This window comes from Leishmania braziliensis, chromosome 18 (genome assembly GCF_000002845.2).
Source record: "Leishmania braziliensis MHOM/BR/75/M2904 complete genome, chromosome 18".
In the NCBI taxonomy this organism is placed as follows: Eukaryota; Euglenozoa; class Kinetoplastea; order Trypanosomatida; family Trypanosomatidae; genus Leishmania; species Leishmania braziliensis.
The window spans coordinates 24,107-42,595 of record NC_009310.2 but is presented as its reverse complement, the minus strand read 5'-3'; the positions used below and the strand labels follow the sequence as shown (position 1 = coordinate 42,595).

Genomic DNA, 18,489 nt, shown 5'->3' with positions numbered 1-18,489 from the left:
TATTGTTGTTGCTCCTGTATGAGCTCCTCTTCCTTCTCTTTCAACGGACTCGCCGCCTTCCTCTTACGCGCCTCTACGGGGGAGATCTGTGAAGGGACAGCCAAAGAGCTCTACTCTGCAGAGACCTCTACTACCACATGCCTATTTCTTCTCTGCCTTCACACTATCCCTTTCACACCCTGTCTCCATCCAGAGAGCGCCATCACAGCCACAGTGACCACACTCCAGTTCTTGTCACGACGCGTGTATCTCCCTATTTTGCTTCCCTTATCACTCCCCTCTTTTACTGTTCTCGTAGCAGATTTGTCGCCACCTGGTGCTGAGAGGACGGTGGCATGTACAGTAGAAGTGCGTGCGTGCGTGTGTGTGTGTCCACCACGCATATTGCTGCAGTCTCCTCCCCACTGTTTCTTTTTTTTTTGGGGGGGTTTCTCTTCCTGTCTGATGCTCACGGACGCACAAGTCTCACACATGTGCTGAGGCGGAAAATTTTCACGTCTGAGCCGTCTGCGCGAGCGCGAACAGCTACAAGCACACCCCTGTACGCATGCACTGAGTTGCAAAGGGGTGGTTGTGCTGCCACTCCCCCCCTCGACAGCTCGAGCCCTGCTCTCCCTGCTACACGATCACATAACTTTCGATTCAGGATCATCCGCTCTTACTCTGTTGTGTGGCGGAGGAATTTTCACTAGGAAATGGCGGCCCAAACTGTTGTGCGCAACACCTACAGTTTATTTGACAGCTACCAGTACCTATGGAGCCCGCAGCGACCGCAGCGAACAGCGGAGGAGATTCAGCGACTGTGCCAGAGCACTGATGTCCCTGCATCGGAGATGCCCATCTTCATCTCCTTGGAGGACCGCGTAGCGATTCGGTCGCTCCTCTACGCCGTTGTCGACGACACCAGCCTTCGCAACCTTCTTGATGGCGTTCTTCTGCCACCCCCATACGCCTGTCCTGACCTCCATCACAAGCGATGGACGCCAAAAGACGTTCAAGCGGTGTGTTCAGTGCTCAATCCCTCGCTTGACTGGGTTGTTGTGAATTTGCCCTTCAACCTCGCACTGCGACTTGGCTCGTACGACGCAAGGCTGCGAGCAGCAGCGCAGAGACTCTCCTGGATATTGTCGATTCCATTCTCCCTGGTGGAGCGCGAAGAGACGATACTGGCGCAGCTGCGCATGACGGTGGGCCGCGACATCGCCGCCGAGCAGGCCGATGTGGCAAAACAGGATGGGGTGCGGAGGAGCAAAGAGCAGCAAAGGCGCAGCCTGATGCGTGTCGCGACTATCGGCGGCTTTTCTGTGATAGGCGGTGCGGCCCTTGCCGTGACGGGTGGGTTGGCTGCGCCCCTTGTGGGCCCTGCGTACGCGGCACTTGTGACTGCCACAGCGACGAGTCTGGGCGCGATTGGGGCGGTTGGTAGCGCTGTGCTCGGCACTGGGGTCTTTGCCACCGTTGTTGGCGCCGCCACTCACGCTACCGCCCTCGCTTCCCTTGTTACACCGGTGTTGACGACCGCCAACATCACCGCCATCTTCGGTGTGACAGGTGCCTCACTGAGTGGCTACAAGGCCTTTCGCCGCACGACAGACTCTGATATCTTCATGCTGCGTTCCGTCGACGATGTCGAGGCGTTCGAAACGGCTGCGTCGTCGACACCTGAGGTGGTGGCGACAGCGGCAGAAGAAGAGGCTGATGTTAATGAGGAAGTGGTGCGCCTCCTTGCGTGCTCGCACCCTTTGGCGGAGAGTGGCAGTGGTGGTACTGGCACCTCTTGGGACCTCTCCGATGTATTCGAGGATGACTTGAATCCCGGCGTCGTCGTTCCCCTACACACGAGAATGGTTGCCATGTCGCACACCAGAAATCTGCCGTCGCTACAGAAGCGTCACCGCCACATTGTTTTTGCTGTCGAGAACAAACTCGACGGTCTCCAGCTCCGCCTAAAGGCTGTTAAACTGATTTCTGGAGTATGGGCAATGGCGCCGCCGGCCGTTGTTGTGCCAGGACACGCGGGCGTATTCGCGTGCGTCAATCGGTTCGCACACCTCACTGGTGCCGGATTCATCGTCTGTTACGTCGCTACGCCATCGTCTAGCACCGGCAAGGCGACGCCCCTGCGGATCTGGGTCCGTGCTGAGCGCGACTTCTTCGGTGCCTGGGCACTTTCTGCGGCCTGCGAGAAGGACGAGCTAGACTTCGATCCGACGGTAGCCGAGAACTGGTTACGAGATCACCTCACTTGCTCTGACTTCACGCGGCGCCAGCAGGGGGTGGCGCTTGAGCTGCACGTGGCACCGTACACGTACCTGAAGGTGTACCCTGCGAGCACGGGAGACAAGCTGCAGTCGCGTAAGGTAACGTTCCCAAAGGAGGAGTTGCCTCAGAGGCAGCTGGAATACCGGCACGCTGTAAAGCAGCGGCGGAAGCTCGGCGTGTCGCTGGTGAATCGCTCTTCGCATGACGTTTTAACACGCGACATGGGTATAATAAACGGCCAGCAGTGGCCCGAAACGGCCTCACCGATGGGCGTCTACCCTGCTGAGGCGTCGCTAACGTACTTCACCAGTCGCGAGTGGAGTCTTGCGGGGGCGGAGGGATACTATATTGTGGAGGTGGTGAACAGTTACACCAATCCCGTCACGCCGCGCTTCTACGTGAGGGTACAGTTCGAGGTTAGCTCCCTCAACAACGTGAATGTTGCCTTTGCCTCTGCTTACAACCTTTCGGAACTGAGACACCAATCGCTGACTCCATGTGCGCCGTGCAGTCCACAGCTCCCGGTGGATCTGCCGCCGGGACTTTTCTTCTCACTCACCTGCGTCATCGACGTGGCACTCTATACGGTGCAGCTTGTGTTCCAAGACCTTGTGGAGCGGTGCGGTACAGCAGGCGTGCTGGCCATGGAGAGAACGACGCTCGTCATTGGAGTGAGTGGCTACTCGGCCATCTTTGACCCCCGTCGACCGATGCGAGACCAACAGGTGGGTCTGTGGCAGTCGGTGCTGCACCGCTGCGCGCTGTTTGGGTCAATGGAGCCGTACGTGCTGCAATGGGAGGATAATTACCTCATGCAGTTTGGGGAGACGATTCAAGTGAACCTCGACATCGCTGACAAGGTGGCAAGGAAGGCGGTGGGCATGACAGCGAAAACACTCTTGCAAGGCTCCATGTTTTCCAGTTTGCATGCCTTCTGGTCTCTGATGGGCACCTTTCAGCTGCCGCTGTTCGCGGTGTGGGCGACTGGAGTGATAGACAATACCTTCGCAACGCTGTCGAACCGCTCTGCCTACACCGGCAAAGACTTGGCTGCTGCGTTGCTCGACCAGCACCGAGGCAACCGCCCGGTGACGTTGGTCGGCTTCAGCTTCGGCTCTCGCGTGATTGTGGAATGCCTGCGAGAGCTGGACAAGGTGGAGGCCTACGGCGTTGTCGAAAATGTCTACTTGATGGGTTGTCCGTGCAGCTCCGACCCGAGACTGTGGCGTGGTCTGCGCCGAGTGGTCGGGGGGCGCCTCATTAATGTTTACACACGGGAGGACTGGACTCTGTGGATGATGTACCGGCTGAACGAGACAGAGTTGAAGCCAATGGCCGGCACCAGCCCCGTCAATGTACCCGGTGTCGAGAACGTCGATGTCACGCCGCTTGTTTCTGCACACGGCGACTACGCGGTAAAGCTGCTGCCTGTCCTGAATGCAATTCCACAACAGCCAACTGTGGCATCATGGAGCCCGCGGGAGAACTGCGGGTCGCCGGGGGTGACGGTGCCCGTGAGGAAGTGCAGCGAGACGATGGCTGCGGTTAGCAAGTCACTTCACTCGTACATGACACCCACAACGTACGTCGCTTTGGGCGTAAAAAACTGTGTTGTCTCTGACATTCCACACTATGAGCCGCAGGTGGAGTTGCTCACGATGCAGCTCTACGGCTGCTTCTTTGACTTCGTGCCACCGCTGCTGACATATAGCGGAATGGCCTCTGTGGCGGGTTTGTTAGGGGACACCGAACATGCAATGGGCGCCGTCCTTGCGTACCGGATGCGACCACCCGCGTCAGCGCCAGGGGACCTGCTGGTCGTACTGTATCTCTGCAGAAGCGGAGACGGGGATGTGCAGGTGTTCATGCAGCCGAGCCTGGTGGAGCGACGCTCTTCTGCAGCGGAGACGGAGGAGCAGGCGTACCAGCGGCTCTGCGCCATCACAGCGGGGGCATGTCAAACACTCGACGACGTCCAGCGAATGTGTCACACCAACGGCGTCGAGTGGGGACTACGCGGTGGCGCAGCCCACATGCAGTCGATCTCAGTGCTAGTGCCAAACGTGTTCAGTGACACCCACCGAACAGCGACACTTCGACTCGCGCTAGAGCGGCTAGACAGCGCCGGGGTTACGGTGACGTGGCTTGCGCTTCTGAACAAAGCAAGCACGCAGCTCCAGCAGGAGACATTCGATGAGACAGAGTTCAAGAACGCCATGGCCGGCTTCGCGACTCTCCGCCCAAACCTCCTGGGCGGTGGCAACGGGGTGCAGTTACCAATGGTGGCAGAGACATGTAGCACCGACAACTTGCAGCAGCGACTGCGGTTTCTCGCCGCGCAACTCCAGGATCCGGACAAGTACCCGTCCAACACGAGACCATACGTCCTCCTCAACTGCGGCACGTCACCACTTTACTTTTCTGAGACCTTCTACAAGGCCGCCATCACGTCGCAGGTCGCCAATGATGATGCTATGCCTGACATGCCATCCTGTGGGGGGATGATGCCCCAGTGGCTGTGGTTTCCGCCTCCAGAGATTCCGCCAAACTCGTTCACTGTTGTGCTGCTGACGGCGCACGGCGGTGGGGCCAGCATGTACCCAGTCGTGCCGCTGGTACGGTACGAGACAGACAAGGGCCAATGCGCCTTCGACGTGGGGTTTTCCGTGAGCAGCGACAGCTCCCAGGAAGGCGCCCACCCAGAAGGTGCTGCACATTGCCATCCCGTTGTAGGTCGACCGTACATCGGAGGTGCCACTTTCTTCGGCACTACGATCCAAACAACGCCGTTTGCCATCATTACGATGCTGCCTCGCAGCAGCACGGAGGCTTCCGCGCCCGTAGAGGACATTCATGACACAGTAGGGTCTCGCCTGCGCAAGCACGGCTGGTACATCATGTAGGTCGGTGTGTGGGTCATTTCTTCTTGTGCTACAAGTGCCTTACAAGCGCTCTGATGCGGCTTGACTGGCGAGCGTCCTACGACTATGAAGGCGTGACTGCGAAGCATCTCTCGACTGGGAAAAATAAAGTCACAGCGGATGCGCTTTTGCGTCCTCCTGTTTTAGAGTGGCAGTCAAAGAGGCGGCCACCTGATGTGTGGGATGGTCCGCTGCGGAGAACAGCACCGGGTAATCTTTGCTATCATGTGCTACGCCGGACTCACGTGAGGGAGGCTATGTTGCTGGCTTGTCTGGCTTCGTGCCCATGGACGCGTGCATCTGGGACATCTCTCTTCTCTACGCATGCCCATGTGTCTTCCACTGCCGTTCAGGATGTTTCACTGCGCTTCCCCCGCTCCCCTCCGCTGTATACCCCAATCGCCGTTTTTGCTCGTGATAAACAGCGATTTCCTCGGTCGCACTGCTGCCTTAGCACACGCGTCATGAGCCTCCTTATGTGCAGCGAGGACTGTAGTCTCGCCAAGTTTGCGAAAAAGCACCAGCTGAGCCCGCATGACCTGTGGCTCCCACTGGTGGTGGCCCTTCCCTCACGTGCAGGTGCCACGGCTGCCGTCGCAGTTGATCCTCGCACGCCCATAGCGATGCTGGAGACCGCCACAGATACCCTACTCCTCGACAAGCGAGCCATCTGCGTCAAGCTACAAGCCGCCAACGCTCTCAGGTATGATGAGATGACCTTCGTGGTTGACCCTGCCGCGATACCAAAGGGCTTCGAGGTCTTTGTGCGCTGGAGTCGAGCAAGTGGCAAAAAGCTGCGCGCCAATACACAAGTGCTTCACTACAACGTCGAGGACGCACCCAGCGCCTCGTCTTGCAGCTCCGTTGCTGGGCTGAAGCGTGGTCGTGTGAACGACAGCGACAGCAGCGTCGGTGCATCCTCATTGGCGGGGTCACTACAAGGAAGGCAGAGTCGAATCTCTTTGCTTCAGCAGAGCATGGAGGATCTGAAGCGGCGTCTGGCAGCCGCTGTCGGCGCGCACGGCGGCCAGCTCAGTCCCCGTTGTACGCAGATTCTGCAGTCCACACTGGCCAGCATGTGCCAACGCCTGACACAGCCGCCACTGCATTTTGTGCTGCCTCCTGAGGCGACAGTGCTGGACGCAGCTGGTGTCACATGGGTCAGGTCAAACCGGCGCATCTTCTCTCGTGTATTCCGCTCCACTTCCTCGGAAGAGAGGTCGGAGGTGTCCAAGTACAGTGATGGCTCGCGCCAGCTGCGGTTCTACTTTATCGAAGATGTGCTACTGCGCCGAACACGTCAGTGGACTGCGGCGGAGGCGAGGTGCCAAGGCGACAGAGATAGTAAAACAGAACGTGGCACCCCCTCGCAGGGGGTAGAGATCTTGCTCAAGGATGAGATCCTGGCGGACATGGACAACTTTGCTGAGCGCGGCTTTCGTATTGTGTTCATCGAGCACTACCCGGTGCTGCACCATGGCAGCCGCTACACAGTAGAACAGACACTGGCTCCGGTCGTGTGTTTGTGCCGCCAGATGTGCCCGCACCTCACTGTAACGGTGCTTATTTCCGCCATGTCGTGTGTGACTGCCGCGCGAAAGCATGGGATGGAGCTGTCCCTGGTGCTTCCGCAGGCCGGTCTGCTGGCTTTCTTCGTTTCGGAGCTGAACGCATCGCTCTCACCAGACCCCAGGACGGCAGCCGTGGTGGGGAGTAGCGACAGGGGCTCCAAGTTTCTCAACAAACTGCACGCCGAGTTTGCGCGCAACGCGTCACTGGCCTACGTGGATGAGAAGAAGCTGCGATGTCGACGGCAGTAGTGTGCAAGCCTTGCGCTGGGAGATGAGAGACATTCTCCATCCGGTGATGAGCATGAGCTATGTGGACGCCTCCGCACGTCGCTGCGCGAGGTCGTAGGAACCCACTAACCCATGTGGGCTGGGTGCTCTTGTCGACCTACATGTCATGTTGCAGTGTGCGCCAACACATACGCAGATGAGCGATGAAAAGAGGATTCAAACTGCGCATATGCTCAGTCGTTTGGCCTTACTACTGAGGCCTCTTTCTGTGCTGTGCTGAGGATTTCCGCTTTCCCTTCTTCCATGTCATGCACTCTGGAACTGCGGTAGCCCTTGTGGTAAGCCACATGCAGCTGACTCGCTCTCTCGCGTGATTTCATTCTCTGACTCTTTCTCTCTTCTACCTGCTTTCTAGCTCCCTTCACTAGTTCTGCGACACGCTCCTCTTTTATAGTGACACACTGTGCAGAGAAGCTCGTTTGTTTTCATCGTATTCTTCTCTTCTCTCTATTCTTCATCGTTTTATTCTGCACCTTCTGCGGAGTCGTTTGTGCCTTTTTCTTATCGTCTGCGCCTCATTAACGCACCCCCCTCCTTCCTTCTCGCTCCAGCGGAGACAAGTGGCATCGTTACCAGCGGACTGTGACGCATCTCCTGCATGGCACATTCTCGCGCGACAGACGCCCTTTTTATCTGCGCATATGTTTCTGTTTAATTCCTCCCTATGGAGGCTAGCCTGCGGCTGCACCGCTCAGCTAGGGATGCTGCGCTCTGCTCTGAGTGTGATTCTGTTCTCGGTACTCCTGCTCGGAAGCAATGTCGCTTTATCGGTGCCAGTGGTAACAACAGAGGGCGGCCTGGCACTGGAAGCGTTTGGCTACACTAACGGTGTGGTGCGACTGACTGCTAAGCCGGAGAAGAGCTGGACGTACCAGCCGGATGGCATTATCCTACCTGCGGCTGCGCCTCTACTGGCCATTAAAGGAGTTAATGGCGCGCAATGGAGTATCCCACACGGGGACTGCATGCTGACAGTAAGCATAGTGACTCCGCATGTGCGCTTCGAGTTCTCGTGTCACGGGAACTCCCTTATCGAAGCAACCGCGTTCTCCAACGCGACGGCGGCGCCAGAGGTCAACTTTACGTTCCCGGTTGCACAGACGATGTACGGCCTGGCTGAGCACGCGGCAGACTTGCCCCTGCAAGGCGGGCAGGTGTACGAGATGTACAACACAGACAGCTTCCACTACCCTGTGAACAGTACAGTGGCACTCTACGGTGCGATCCCCTTTATTATGGCGTATGGCCCGCAGTCGACGTGCGGGGTTCTCTTTCTGAATCCGTCAGAGACAAATGTGGAGGTCAGCGCCGACAGCGCTGCACCGTCGTGCCGGTGGCAGCCCGAGGTTGGTGCGATCGACATCTTTTTCATGCCAGGTCCCACTCCTGCAAATGTACAGCAGCAGCACGCGACTCTCACCGGACCGACAGTGATGCCACCCTACTTCAGTCTGGGACTGCACCAGTCCCGGTGGAACTACATGAGCACGAAGGACTGCCTCTCCGTGGACGAGGGCTACGATGCACACAACATGCCGTACGACACGCTGTGGCTCGACATTGAACACACCGACAAGAAGAAGTACTTTACTTGGAACCCCTACACCTTCCCTGACCCAAAGGTACTGACCGATGCGCTTGCCTCCAAAGGTCGAAAGTTGGTCACGGTTAAGGATCCGCATGTTAAGCGCGACAGCGGATACAGCATTCACCAGGAGGCCAAGGAGGGCCAGTACTATGTCAAGGACGCCTCTGGGATGGACTACGAGGGCGACTGCTGGCCAGGGAGAAGCTCGTGGCCCGACTTCCTCAACACACGCACACGTGACTGGTATTCACAACTCTTCTACGACGACCACTACCCAGGCGGCAGTCGCGATATCCACACCTGGGTGGACATGAACGAGCCATCAGTGTTCCATGGCGAGAAGGCCACCATGGCGAAGACGGCGGTGCACACGCTGGACAATGGTCAGGCCGTTGAGCACCGGTTTGTGCACAACGCGTACAGCTTCTACTCGGTCCTTGCCGTTCACAAGGGAATGATGGAGGCCAGGGGCTCCAACGAGGCCCCAGAGCGCCCTTTTATCCTCACACGCAGCTTCTTTCCTGGGTCGCAGCGGTATGCGGCGATGTGGACGGGCGACAACATGGCCCGCTGGGACCACCTGGAGAACAGCATTCCCGAGCTGCTCTCTTTGTCCATCTCAAACTACCCATTCTGCGGCAGCGACGTTGGCGGGTTCTTCTTCGACACGGAGGAGGAGTTGTTTGTGCGGTGGATGCAGGCCGGCGTTTTCGTGCCATTTTACCGCACTCACTCCCACTTGGAAACGCAGCGCCGCGAGCCATGGACGTTCTCTGTGGAGGCCCAGTCTCTTGTGCGTAACGCACTGGCGCTCCGGTACGCCTTGGTGCCGTACCTCTATACCTCCTTCTACCACGCGCACACCGAGGGCAACACCATCATGCGACCTCTCTTCTACGAGTTCCCGGGGCAGCCGGAGTTGCGTGAGGTGCAGAGCGCTTACCTCTTCGGCCCTTCCATCTTAGTGCAGCCTGTAGTGAAACCGAACGTTACGGAGGTGACGGTGCCGCTGCCCAAGGAAACCCTCTGGTACAACTACTTCTCGGGCGAGTTGGCAGTCGGGCAGCACACAATGTCCGTGGACAAAGGTACTATGCCGATGTTCCTGCGGGGCGGCCACATTGTCCCGTTGAAGTTGCGGCTGCGTCGCAGCACCTTCGCCGCGCGCCTGGACCCTTTTACGATCTTCGTGGCTCTCAACGCGCAGGGCAACAGCTACGGCGACCTCTATATCGACGACGGTGTAACCTACGATTATGAAAACGGCGCCTTTGTGCACCGTGCCTTTTCCTACTCGAATCAGGTGCTCCAGAGCAGCGCCTACCATGACTCTCCCGGGGACACAGTGCTCTTTCACGCTACCAACGCTGTCGAGCGCATTGTGATTTACGGCTACGTTGGCAGGGCCAGCAAGGTGGTATTGAGCACGCGCGTCGACCAGACCGAGGTGGTGACACCACTCGAATTTGAGCAGGTGGGGCAGACCGTAGTTCTGCGTAAGCCCAACGTTCTGGTGGTGGCCGACTGGTTCATTTCTTTTGAAAATGAGTAAATTCTTTCCCGTTTCCACGCCAAGTCTCTGTTCATTGTCTGGTGTGTATGCGTGTGTTGTGAATAGCGAAGACCATAGGACTCGTCTCGGCGCGGACGGCACGTATCTGAGATAGTTTCTCTTTTTAGTCATGTACTTCTTTCCATGGTGCATTGTCAGGGGGAGAGCGAGCGCAATCCGTAGAGGGGCGAGGAGCGGGGGGCCCCCAGCCAGCGTAGTTGCGTCTGTGAAGCCCAATAATAAAAAAAAAGCGGCACCAAAGGCTTGTTTGGACGGAAGACGGGCTTTAGGCACGCCTCAAGTGACGTTTGACTGCGATCTTGGGAAATGAAAGAGCTCTTCCTTTTCCCTCGTTTGAAATGAACGGTGGCTGTCCCTCTCGCCTCCTGTACTTCATAGCACTCAGATGTACGTGCATCCCTCTTCCCTCACGCTACTTCTACGTACCGACTGCCTCTTCCCATCCCTCCACTGAGCTTTGCGCTGGCGCTTTGTGCTCAGCCGTCTGCGCGTGTGCGCGTGTGCTTTCGGTTGTTGCTGTTTTCCTTCTCGTAGCACCTAGGACGAAGCCACGTAGTACTGGCTTTTTTTCAGCGTCCTGCTCTTCAATCAGGACTGACTCAGCAGCAGGGGCCAGAGACACCCGCAGCACTCCTGACAAGTGGGCCAAAGTCAAGAAACGGGGAACACGCAAACACAAGAGAGCGTAGAAAAGTACACACAGACAGCAGCGCGTAGTCAGCTACCATACGTCCGCCTTGTCTTCCTCTCTTTCCTCGCCTCACTCTGTTTTAGCAGCTTCCTCTCTCCCTCCCCACAAACGACAACAGCGCAGCAGCCCTTTCGTTCATCTCGTTATTCATCATGCAGCGGTTTTCAGCCAGGTCTGCGAGTGCAGTCGCCACCGTCGGAGGCGGGCGCACCTTCTGGGACCCGTTCGGCCACCAGCCCGAGTCCATGTTCCTAGACCGCAAGGACTTGAGCCAAATGTACCCAACCCAAAAGCCGAAGACAACTGGCGGTGGGTTTGGCTACGAGCGCGGCCCGTACTGGGCGGCGATGCTTGTGCCTAACCCTGCTGTGCGCCTGCCGCACGAGCGGCGCCGCCTGAACCCGAAGCCAGCGAAGTGCGTCACCGTCTTTGGCGCCAGCGGCTACCTAGGAGCTGAGATTGTGCGAGAGCTGTGCGAGCACCGAGAAATCCAAAAAGTACGCGCCACCACGCGCTACCCCACGCTCATCCTACAAGGATCCGACCTCGACATTCTCCTTCGCACCTACCCAGAGAAGCTAGAACTGCACGAGTGCGACGTGACAGACCGTATTCAAGTGAACGTCGCCGCGAACGGGAGCGACACTCTTATCTTCGCTGTCGACTACCATGCCGAGTATGCCAATAATAGCCATCACGACGTGTTCCTGATCGGAGCAACAAACGTCAGCTGGACTGCGCGCAGCGTGCGGGCAGAGCGCGTCATTTTCTGCAACGGCCTCGACGCCACCTTTGCATCAGAGTCGAACTATGTCGACTTCCGCGCCCGCGGCGAGGATGCCGTTGGTGCCAACCACCCAGATGCCACGATCATCCGCTTCGGCCCGCTCTACGGCAAGAACTACCGCTACCGCGGTCTGGGCCGCTACATCTATCCGGCATGCTTCCCAAACACGCAGGTGCAGCCGACATGGGTGGTGGACGCCGCGCGTGCCGTTGTACGGTGCTCCATGTCTCACCGCGCCGTGCGCTACAAATTCGATCTTGGTGGCCCGCAGACGATGACCCACGTGGAGGCATTCCGAGAGATTGCGCGCTACTTCGAGAAGCGCCTTGTAGTACCGTGCTACCGTGGCTTTGGTCGCTTTTTTGGCAAACTCGCCGCCTGGACAGTGCCAAACCCGTGGTTCGACGACAACTACATCCTCACCTTCGAACTGGATCAGGTGAACCGCCGTAGCACGCTGTTTGACCGTCTGGCGAGCTGGGAACGTATCGCCTACACGCCACACACAATCCGCGAGGCTGCCGAGATCGAACGGAGTACGCGCAAGCTCGCCCCCTTGCACGAGCTCGACGTCGCCTTCAGGGAGCTTGAGGCAGCAGACAAGGCGGCTTTTGAGCAGGAGGAGGAGGCGGCGAAGAAGTTCGGAATTTATCGCGCCAAGGCAGAGCCCGGCTTTGGCCGCACTGACGGTCTCGAGGCCCTCGCGCAGGAGATTTACCCAGGCCAGCAATTCCGCATCAAGCCGCTGGCGGGTGCCAAGTACCCATCCAGCGTCACGAATCCTGGCCCAACAGCGATTCAATAGACATCGCACTTGAGTACTGCGCTTTTTTTTTTGCTCTCTTTTTCAGCTGTACGGAGGGTGTGCGGGATAGGAAAGGCTCTGTGTCCCGAGTTACTCACGTGACACTAGTCTACCGAAGGGGAGACACCACACTGTGCCTGCAGAAGACCCCAAAAAGAGTGTCTCCCACATTCACGACTACCTGAGCAGCTGGTGTGCATCAGACGCCCTGCACCTGCCTCCGTGGGCCTCTTCAGTCTACCGGATGATATCAACGAGGTACTTTTCGTGATTGTGATTGTTGTGGCTGTGTTTCTCTGTGGTGAGGCAAGTGCGCATTTGCTGATCTCGTGCGTTTGCTGTTTGGTTGCCCAGTCAGCAGGCGTTGACTTCGACTGTTGGTGTACGTGTTATGTATCTGTGGCACCGCCTCTCTCTGTTCTTTCTCGATTTTCTGTTTTCTGTTAGCAGCACTGTAGCGTGTAGCGCCTTTTCCTCTTCCTCATCTCTCTCATCGGTGCTCTCTTCTGTACTTCTCGCTGCCGTGCAGCAGGTGATTACTGTGCTTAGTGCATGCAGCGCACAAACATCGAATCACGAAAAAGCAATGGGAGCCCACTGGCGTGGGCTCACCTCACCCGGAGCTTTTGCCGAAGAGGATTTCTTTTTCCTGCATGGAGTGACTCATCCAGCTCCCTATTTATTTTTGTGCTTCTGTGCACCCAGCCGTCTGTTTCGCTGCGCAGGATGCCCACCAGCTGGTTCCGCTCGCTTCTTCGTTTTTCTCAACGTCGCTATTCTCTGGACACGTCACTCCAGATGGTCGGCGGACCCCCTCCACCGCCTTACCCTCTCGCAATGGCATCCCGTCTTGTATGAAAGGTGCTGGGCATGGCACGCTCTCACTCCCCTGCGATTCTCAAGACCGTTTCTAGGAGACACCGACGTCGTGGACGTTTTACCTTCCTCGCGGTCCCTCACCGTGCACCACCGACTCCTTTCCTCTCTTTCCTTTTCCCTGTCTCCTCCTTCGCTGCGGAACTGACCAGCCAAACAAAGAATTCGGAGGCCAAAGTTTCTGCGCACCTGAAGTCCCTTCGCATGCGAAATCTGTCTCTTCAGAGCGGCAATATAAAAATATGCTTCCTGCATTAGCAGGGCCGAAGCGTGTGGGTCACCGTCCTCAGTTCCGCGTCTGCTACCTATGCGGTCAGCAGTTCGGTAGCGCCTCCATAGGCATTCATGTTCCCCAGTGTTACCAGAAGAAGCTCAGTCAGTGGGAGGGGAATGACCCGGCTATCCGTGGCCCAAAGCCGAAGCACCCCGACACGGTTAAGTGGAAAGGCGGCAATGGTGTCTCGGTTGAGGCAATCAATCAAGAACAATATCAAGAGTTCAATGCCCAGCTGGTGCCGTGCCCACACTGTGCCCGCACATTTCTGCCAGACCGGCTACCGGTGCACTTGCGCGGCTGCAAAGGTGATGGAAAGGATGTCATCTCACCCTCCAAAACAAAGGCGGGTGGGGGTGCGGGCGGTGCACCAGGGAGGGGCAAACGCCAGAGCGAGCCGCGGCGCTCGCCTCGAGGCCGGTCACTTTCCCCCGGCCCCCCGCTTCTCCCGACGTGTTACCTCTGCGGTCAGCAGTTCGGTACTGCCTCCATCGGGATCCACGTGCCGCAGTGCTACGAGAAGAGGCTGGCACAGTGGCAGAACGCCGACCCACGCTCGCGCGGCCAGCCTCCAAAGCACCCCGACACAGTGAACTGGCGCGGTCGCTCCGGTGCCTCAGCTCGCGAGCAGAGCGAAGAGCAGTTCCAGGAGTTTATGAACAACCTAGAGGCGTGCCCCAACTGCCGTCGCAGGTTCTTGCCCGACCGGCTAGTGGTGCACTTACGCTCATGCCGCCCCGACAATCCAGCCACGGCAGCTTCTCCATCCAAGGCAAAGGCCAGCGGCGGCCTCAGCTCGCGCACCCCCACAACAGCTGCGGTATCAGCGGAGACTGTATCCACAAAGGGTAGCGGCGGTGACGAGCGACGGCATACTGAAAAGCAGCAGGAAAGCCGCCAACGACCAACCTCCTTCGCCAGCGAGGACCGACTTCATCCGAAGCACAACAGGCTCCCTTGCAACTCCGCCCTTCCCGCTGAGAGTCGTGTGTGCCCGCAGTGCGGCGTGGTGGAGTACGACACCTATACAAAGTTCTGTCGCGATTGCGGCCACCACTTCGTCTCCAAGCAGCACTCCAACCCATGTCAGCATTGTGGAGAAGACATTCCGCGTGGGTCCTGCTTTTGCGGCACGTGTGGGCAGCCTGTCCAAGGAGCACCATCGCACAGACGTACTCCAGGCGGGACCAACGAGGGCGTGTCGACTGCACGCCGCCTCGTGTGCCCGGCGTGCGAGGCGCTTAGCGATGCGGACGGCAACTTTTGTGACAACTGTGGCGCCGCGCTAGGCGATGCAGACGTCGCACCGGCCACTGCAGCCACCGCTGCGTCTCCTTCCTCCTATACGGGACGTTCAACGGAGTGTAAGACGTCGCTCTACTGTGCTAATTGCAAAGAAGCTGTAGAGGACAAAAAGGCTCTTTTTTGTGAGGACTGCGGGGGCCGACTAGAGGTACTGAAGGTGCCCCCCACCGAAGATGGTGGTTCACCTGACAGCTGTAATAACACACTACCGGTGACCAACATGGCACGACTGTCGACTGCGAAGGTGGGCAAACCACAAGAGTCCACTTCAAGGGCGCGAGCTAAGAACTCCACACTGGCGGCAACCAATGTTGCCTCTCCAACCTCATCTGCGATGTCCAACCTGTGGCACCCTCAAGAGGAAGACGGCGGCAATGAGTTGCCTGCACACACCGAGAGCGATGTAGAGCGGCTGCCGTGCAGACACTGTGGCCGCCGCTTTGTCTCAGAGTCGCTAGGAAAGCATGAGCACATCTGCGCCTCTCTAAAGAAACGACGGGTATTCAATGCGACGAAGCAGCGGCTCGCGGAAGGAGCCACGGCTGCAGCCAAGGTTTCTCCAGCGCCGCAGCCCAAAGCTCCAACGCGGGACTGGAAGGCGGAGAGTGTGGCGTTTCGTCGCGCAATACGCGAAGCTCGGCACGTGGATCAAGTCTTGAAAGCAGGTGGAACCATCAAGGACTTGCCGCCACCAACGTACTCTATCAATCCTGATTACGTGCCATGTCCACACTGCCAGCGCCGCTTTGCTCCAGACGTCGCAGCGCGTCACATTCCTCGATGTGCGAACACAGTAAACCGCCCCAAGCCACCTCCACGCCGCCGTTAAGGGCCCCCAGGCGTTCGAGAGGGCACTCATCTGTGCAGTATCCCCCATACCTGCACTCGAGGGGCCCCCCTTCTCTCATCTATGTAGAATACCGTGTGTTTTCGCTCATCCTGCTGGCGTAATTAGCAGTTTTTCTATTTCTCTACTGTGTCACAACTGGAAAAGTGGGCATATGTGTCTTTGTTGTTTGTTTGCTTCCTTTTCTTGACCAGCACCACCCTATATCAAAAGTGCAAGAATACCATGCGAGCCAGGCGACAGGAGAGTCGCCTCGCCCAGCCCCGCACGGGTACCTGACCGATACACTTTGGATTCCCGCAGCTGAGGGTGACGGCCACTGGGAACATGGCGTGCCGATGGTTTGCCGCCTGCTACTCCGCTAGCGGTGTGTCACCTCCTCCCCTCCCCACCCCTGCCAGAGCCTAGACCTCCTCCCGCCTCTTTTCGTGCAATGAGGGCGTCCGACTCGGCGTGGTGCCCGCTGCGCCAACGCGAGATCTGCGGATCGTTCAACGCCCGGCACCCACCTCATTTCACGCTGTGGTGTGATGAGGCCCATTTTGCTCGTGCTGGATGGGCTTCCTCCGCCGGGCGTCTATGGCTGCCCCCCTCTGTGCCCCGTGAGAACGACAAGTCATGGGCTCCTTGAGCGGAGGCACGTGCCTATGCACAGGCCCCTTCCGCCTGACCCACCCACTGCTGTCAAGGGCGTGCATCTTCCGGAGACGGCGGGGTGCCCGTGCCGTCACAGACTCATGGAAACGTCCCGCCTGCCGCGCCGCATGTGGGCAAGCCATCCAGACGCCGCCCCCGGCGGCGTTGGCAGAAACAGAAGAGGCAGGCAGCAGGCACCTTCCCCCCGACAGCCACGCCGTCCTGACACAGGCCCCAAGCGCTCCTCCCTTCCTCCCCGAGCGCATGCCCCGTGCGCACCCTCTGTAAGGCACGGGTGCCGGACGCACGGCGAGGACACCCCGCGTCGCACCATCGCGTCCTCCAGGCTCCACTGCGGAGGGTCTCCACACCACCTTCTGGGACGCCGCGGCTTGAGGCGACTGAGGGAGAGGCATGGTGTCCGAGGGGCGTGGCCTGCAGCTGGCCGGCTTCCTCCCTGCGCACACCCGGCATGCACCTGGTGCACCCTCTACTAGCCTTCCCGACAGGCGCCACCGCTTCCGTCCTCGAGCAGGACCCTGGACGCTACCCGCCTGTGTCGAGGCGCGTAGCCCACCCGAGTCCATCTGGCGCCGATTGCGCCCCACGTATGCGAGGAAGGACGAGACGACCGCGTGAGACGCATGGCGGGCGTCCGCGGCAGACGGCGCCTTCTAGACGCCCAGGCTTTAGCCGTAGTTCTCCGAAGGTAGCTGGGCTGTCGTCGCGCGCGTACATCGATTGGCTGTCTCCTGATGGAGGGAGACGATAAGTTGCAAAACTTATGGGATGCTGTGGTGCAGTGCTGCTCGCTCTCCGAAGGTATACACTGTGAAGGAGGTATTGCAAAAAACGAAAAAAATGAGTGTGTTAAACATTGCGGGCGCAGGTAAAAGTTGGCCAAGTCCGTGGGAAGTGCGTGCGCGGCGCTCTCATGACGCATATGCTGCATCCCCTGCCACGGAGGTGCACGGGCACCGTTGGCGCTGTGGACGTTCTACATCGGAGGCATCGCGTGTGTTTTCCAGTGCGGCGGCTCCCCCGCACTGAACGGTGAAGATGTGTGCTGCGCCGTTTCTTTCTTTCTTGGCGACCTCGTCGGCCTCTCGCATGGCAGCCGCACGCTTTCTCTCTCGCCCCCCTTCTCCCTTTCTCCTTGCCAAGCCACATCACCTCTAGCAGAGCAGAACCTTAAGCTGCTCGACTCATCCGTCAGTGCTTCCCAAAGGGATCTGGTGCCACGCGAGTGTTTCCGAGTGACACCCTTCCTGCATCGGCCTTTCACGTGCATTGATTGCTTCTTAGCTGCATTGTTCCCTTCACATTCCAAGTTGGTACTCTATCACTCAAAACGAAGAAAAAATAGTTGCCATGCTGCGTCGCTGCACGGTGTCCCGGATGAACCGTGGTCATCTGGCTCCCACGCCGTCCAAGTATTCGGACCATCCCGGAATGTGGGGTCCGGGAGCGGGTCCGGTGAAGGACACGTTGGCGCGTCGCACGATGTTCTACCGCATGCTCGTCATGAATAAGATCGGCAGTTGGACGAAGCCGCTTCGCACAAACCGTGCTCGCTGGATTTGGCGCAAGACGCAACTGCAGCTCTGGAAGACATTTGTAATGTCGATGGTATTCATCTGCGTTATCCTATTCGGTAATGTTTGGCTATCCTTTGTGTACCACGCGTACACCGTAGGACCTACGACCCCGGTGCTGGAGCGCAAGGTGCGCGAGCACCGGGTATCGAAGCAGATTATGCAAATGGTGCGCGAGCGCGAGCGCCACGTCACGCAGGAGGAAGAGGTGAAGGAAGCGCGTGCCATCATCGATTCACAAAGGCGATAGGAGATGCTGTGCACCGCTGATCGGCAGAAATCCACCCCGTCTGCTGTGCTTTCGCGCCTCTTTGCTGCGTGTGTGTTTGTGCGGATAATGGCTGGACTGGTCAAGTGCCTCGCCTAAGTCTCTACTTGTTCTTTTGTTGAGGTCCCACGCGTGTCATCTGTGTCTGTTACTCGGTCTCCAGTTTCTCTCGCTCCGCGGTCCTAGAGGGTCGGGAGAGTCT

At 58.3% G+C, this 18,489-nt stretch overlaps 6 protein-coding genes across 6 annotated transcripts; all 6 read left to right on the top strand.

Moving 5' to 3' along the window:
• Positions 1-695: 695 nt before the first annotated feature.
• LBRM_18_0130 (conserved hypothetical protein) lies at positions 696-5,165 on the top strand (the record flags this gene model as incomplete). The annotated part of the gene is made up of 1 exon (XM_001563888.2): positions 696-5,165. The coding sequence occupies one exon, from the start codon at positions 696-698 to the stop codon at positions 5,163-5,165; it is 4,470 nt and encodes a 1,489-aa protein (XP_001563938.2).
• Positions 5,166-5,647: 482 nt separating this feature from the next.
• Positions 5,648-7,003, top strand: LBRM_18_0120 (conserved hypothetical protein; the record flags this gene model as incomplete). The annotated part of the gene is made up of 1 exon (XM_001563887.1): positions 5,648-7,003. One exon carries the CDS (start codon positions 5,648-5,650, stop codon positions 7,001-7,003), a length of 1,356 nt encoding a protein of 451 aa, XP_001563937.1.
• Positions 7,004-7,743: 740 nt separating this feature from the next.
• On the top strand, positions 7,744-10,182 carry LBRM_18_0110 (putative alpha glucosidase II subunit; the record flags this gene model as incomplete). The annotated part of the gene is made up of 1 exon (XM_001563886.1): positions 7,744-10,182. One exon carries the CDS (start codon positions 7,744-7,746, stop codon positions 10,180-10,182), a length of 2,439 nt encoding a protein of 812 aa, XP_001563936.1.
• Positions 10,183-11,046: 864 nt separating this feature from the next.
• On the top strand, positions 11,047-12,486 carry LBRM_18_0100 (conserved hypothetical protein; the record flags this gene model as incomplete). The annotated part of the gene is made up of 1 exon (XM_001563885.1): positions 11,047-12,486. The coding sequence occupies one exon, from the start codon at positions 11,047-11,049 to the stop codon at positions 12,484-12,486; it is 1,440 nt and encodes a 479-aa protein (XP_001563935.1).
• Positions 12,487-13,604: 1,118 nt separating this feature from the next.
• LBRM_18_0090 (conserved hypothetical protein) lies at positions 13,605-15,770 on the top strand (the record flags this gene model as incomplete). The annotated part of the gene is made up of 1 exon (XM_001563884.1): positions 13,605-15,770. One exon carries the CDS (start codon positions 13,605-13,607, stop codon positions 15,768-15,770), a length of 2,166 nt encoding a protein of 721 aa, XP_001563934.1.
• Positions 15,771-17,795: 2,025 nt separating this feature from the next.
• LBRM_18_0080 (conserved hypothetical protein) lies at positions 17,796-18,269 on the top strand (the record flags this gene model as incomplete). The annotated part of the gene is made up of 1 exon (XM_001563883.1): positions 17,796-18,269. The coding sequence occupies one exon, from the start codon at positions 17,796-17,798 to the stop codon at positions 18,267-18,269; it is 474 nt and encodes a 157-aa protein (XP_001563933.1).
• Positions 18,270-18,489: the final 220 nt, after the last annotated feature.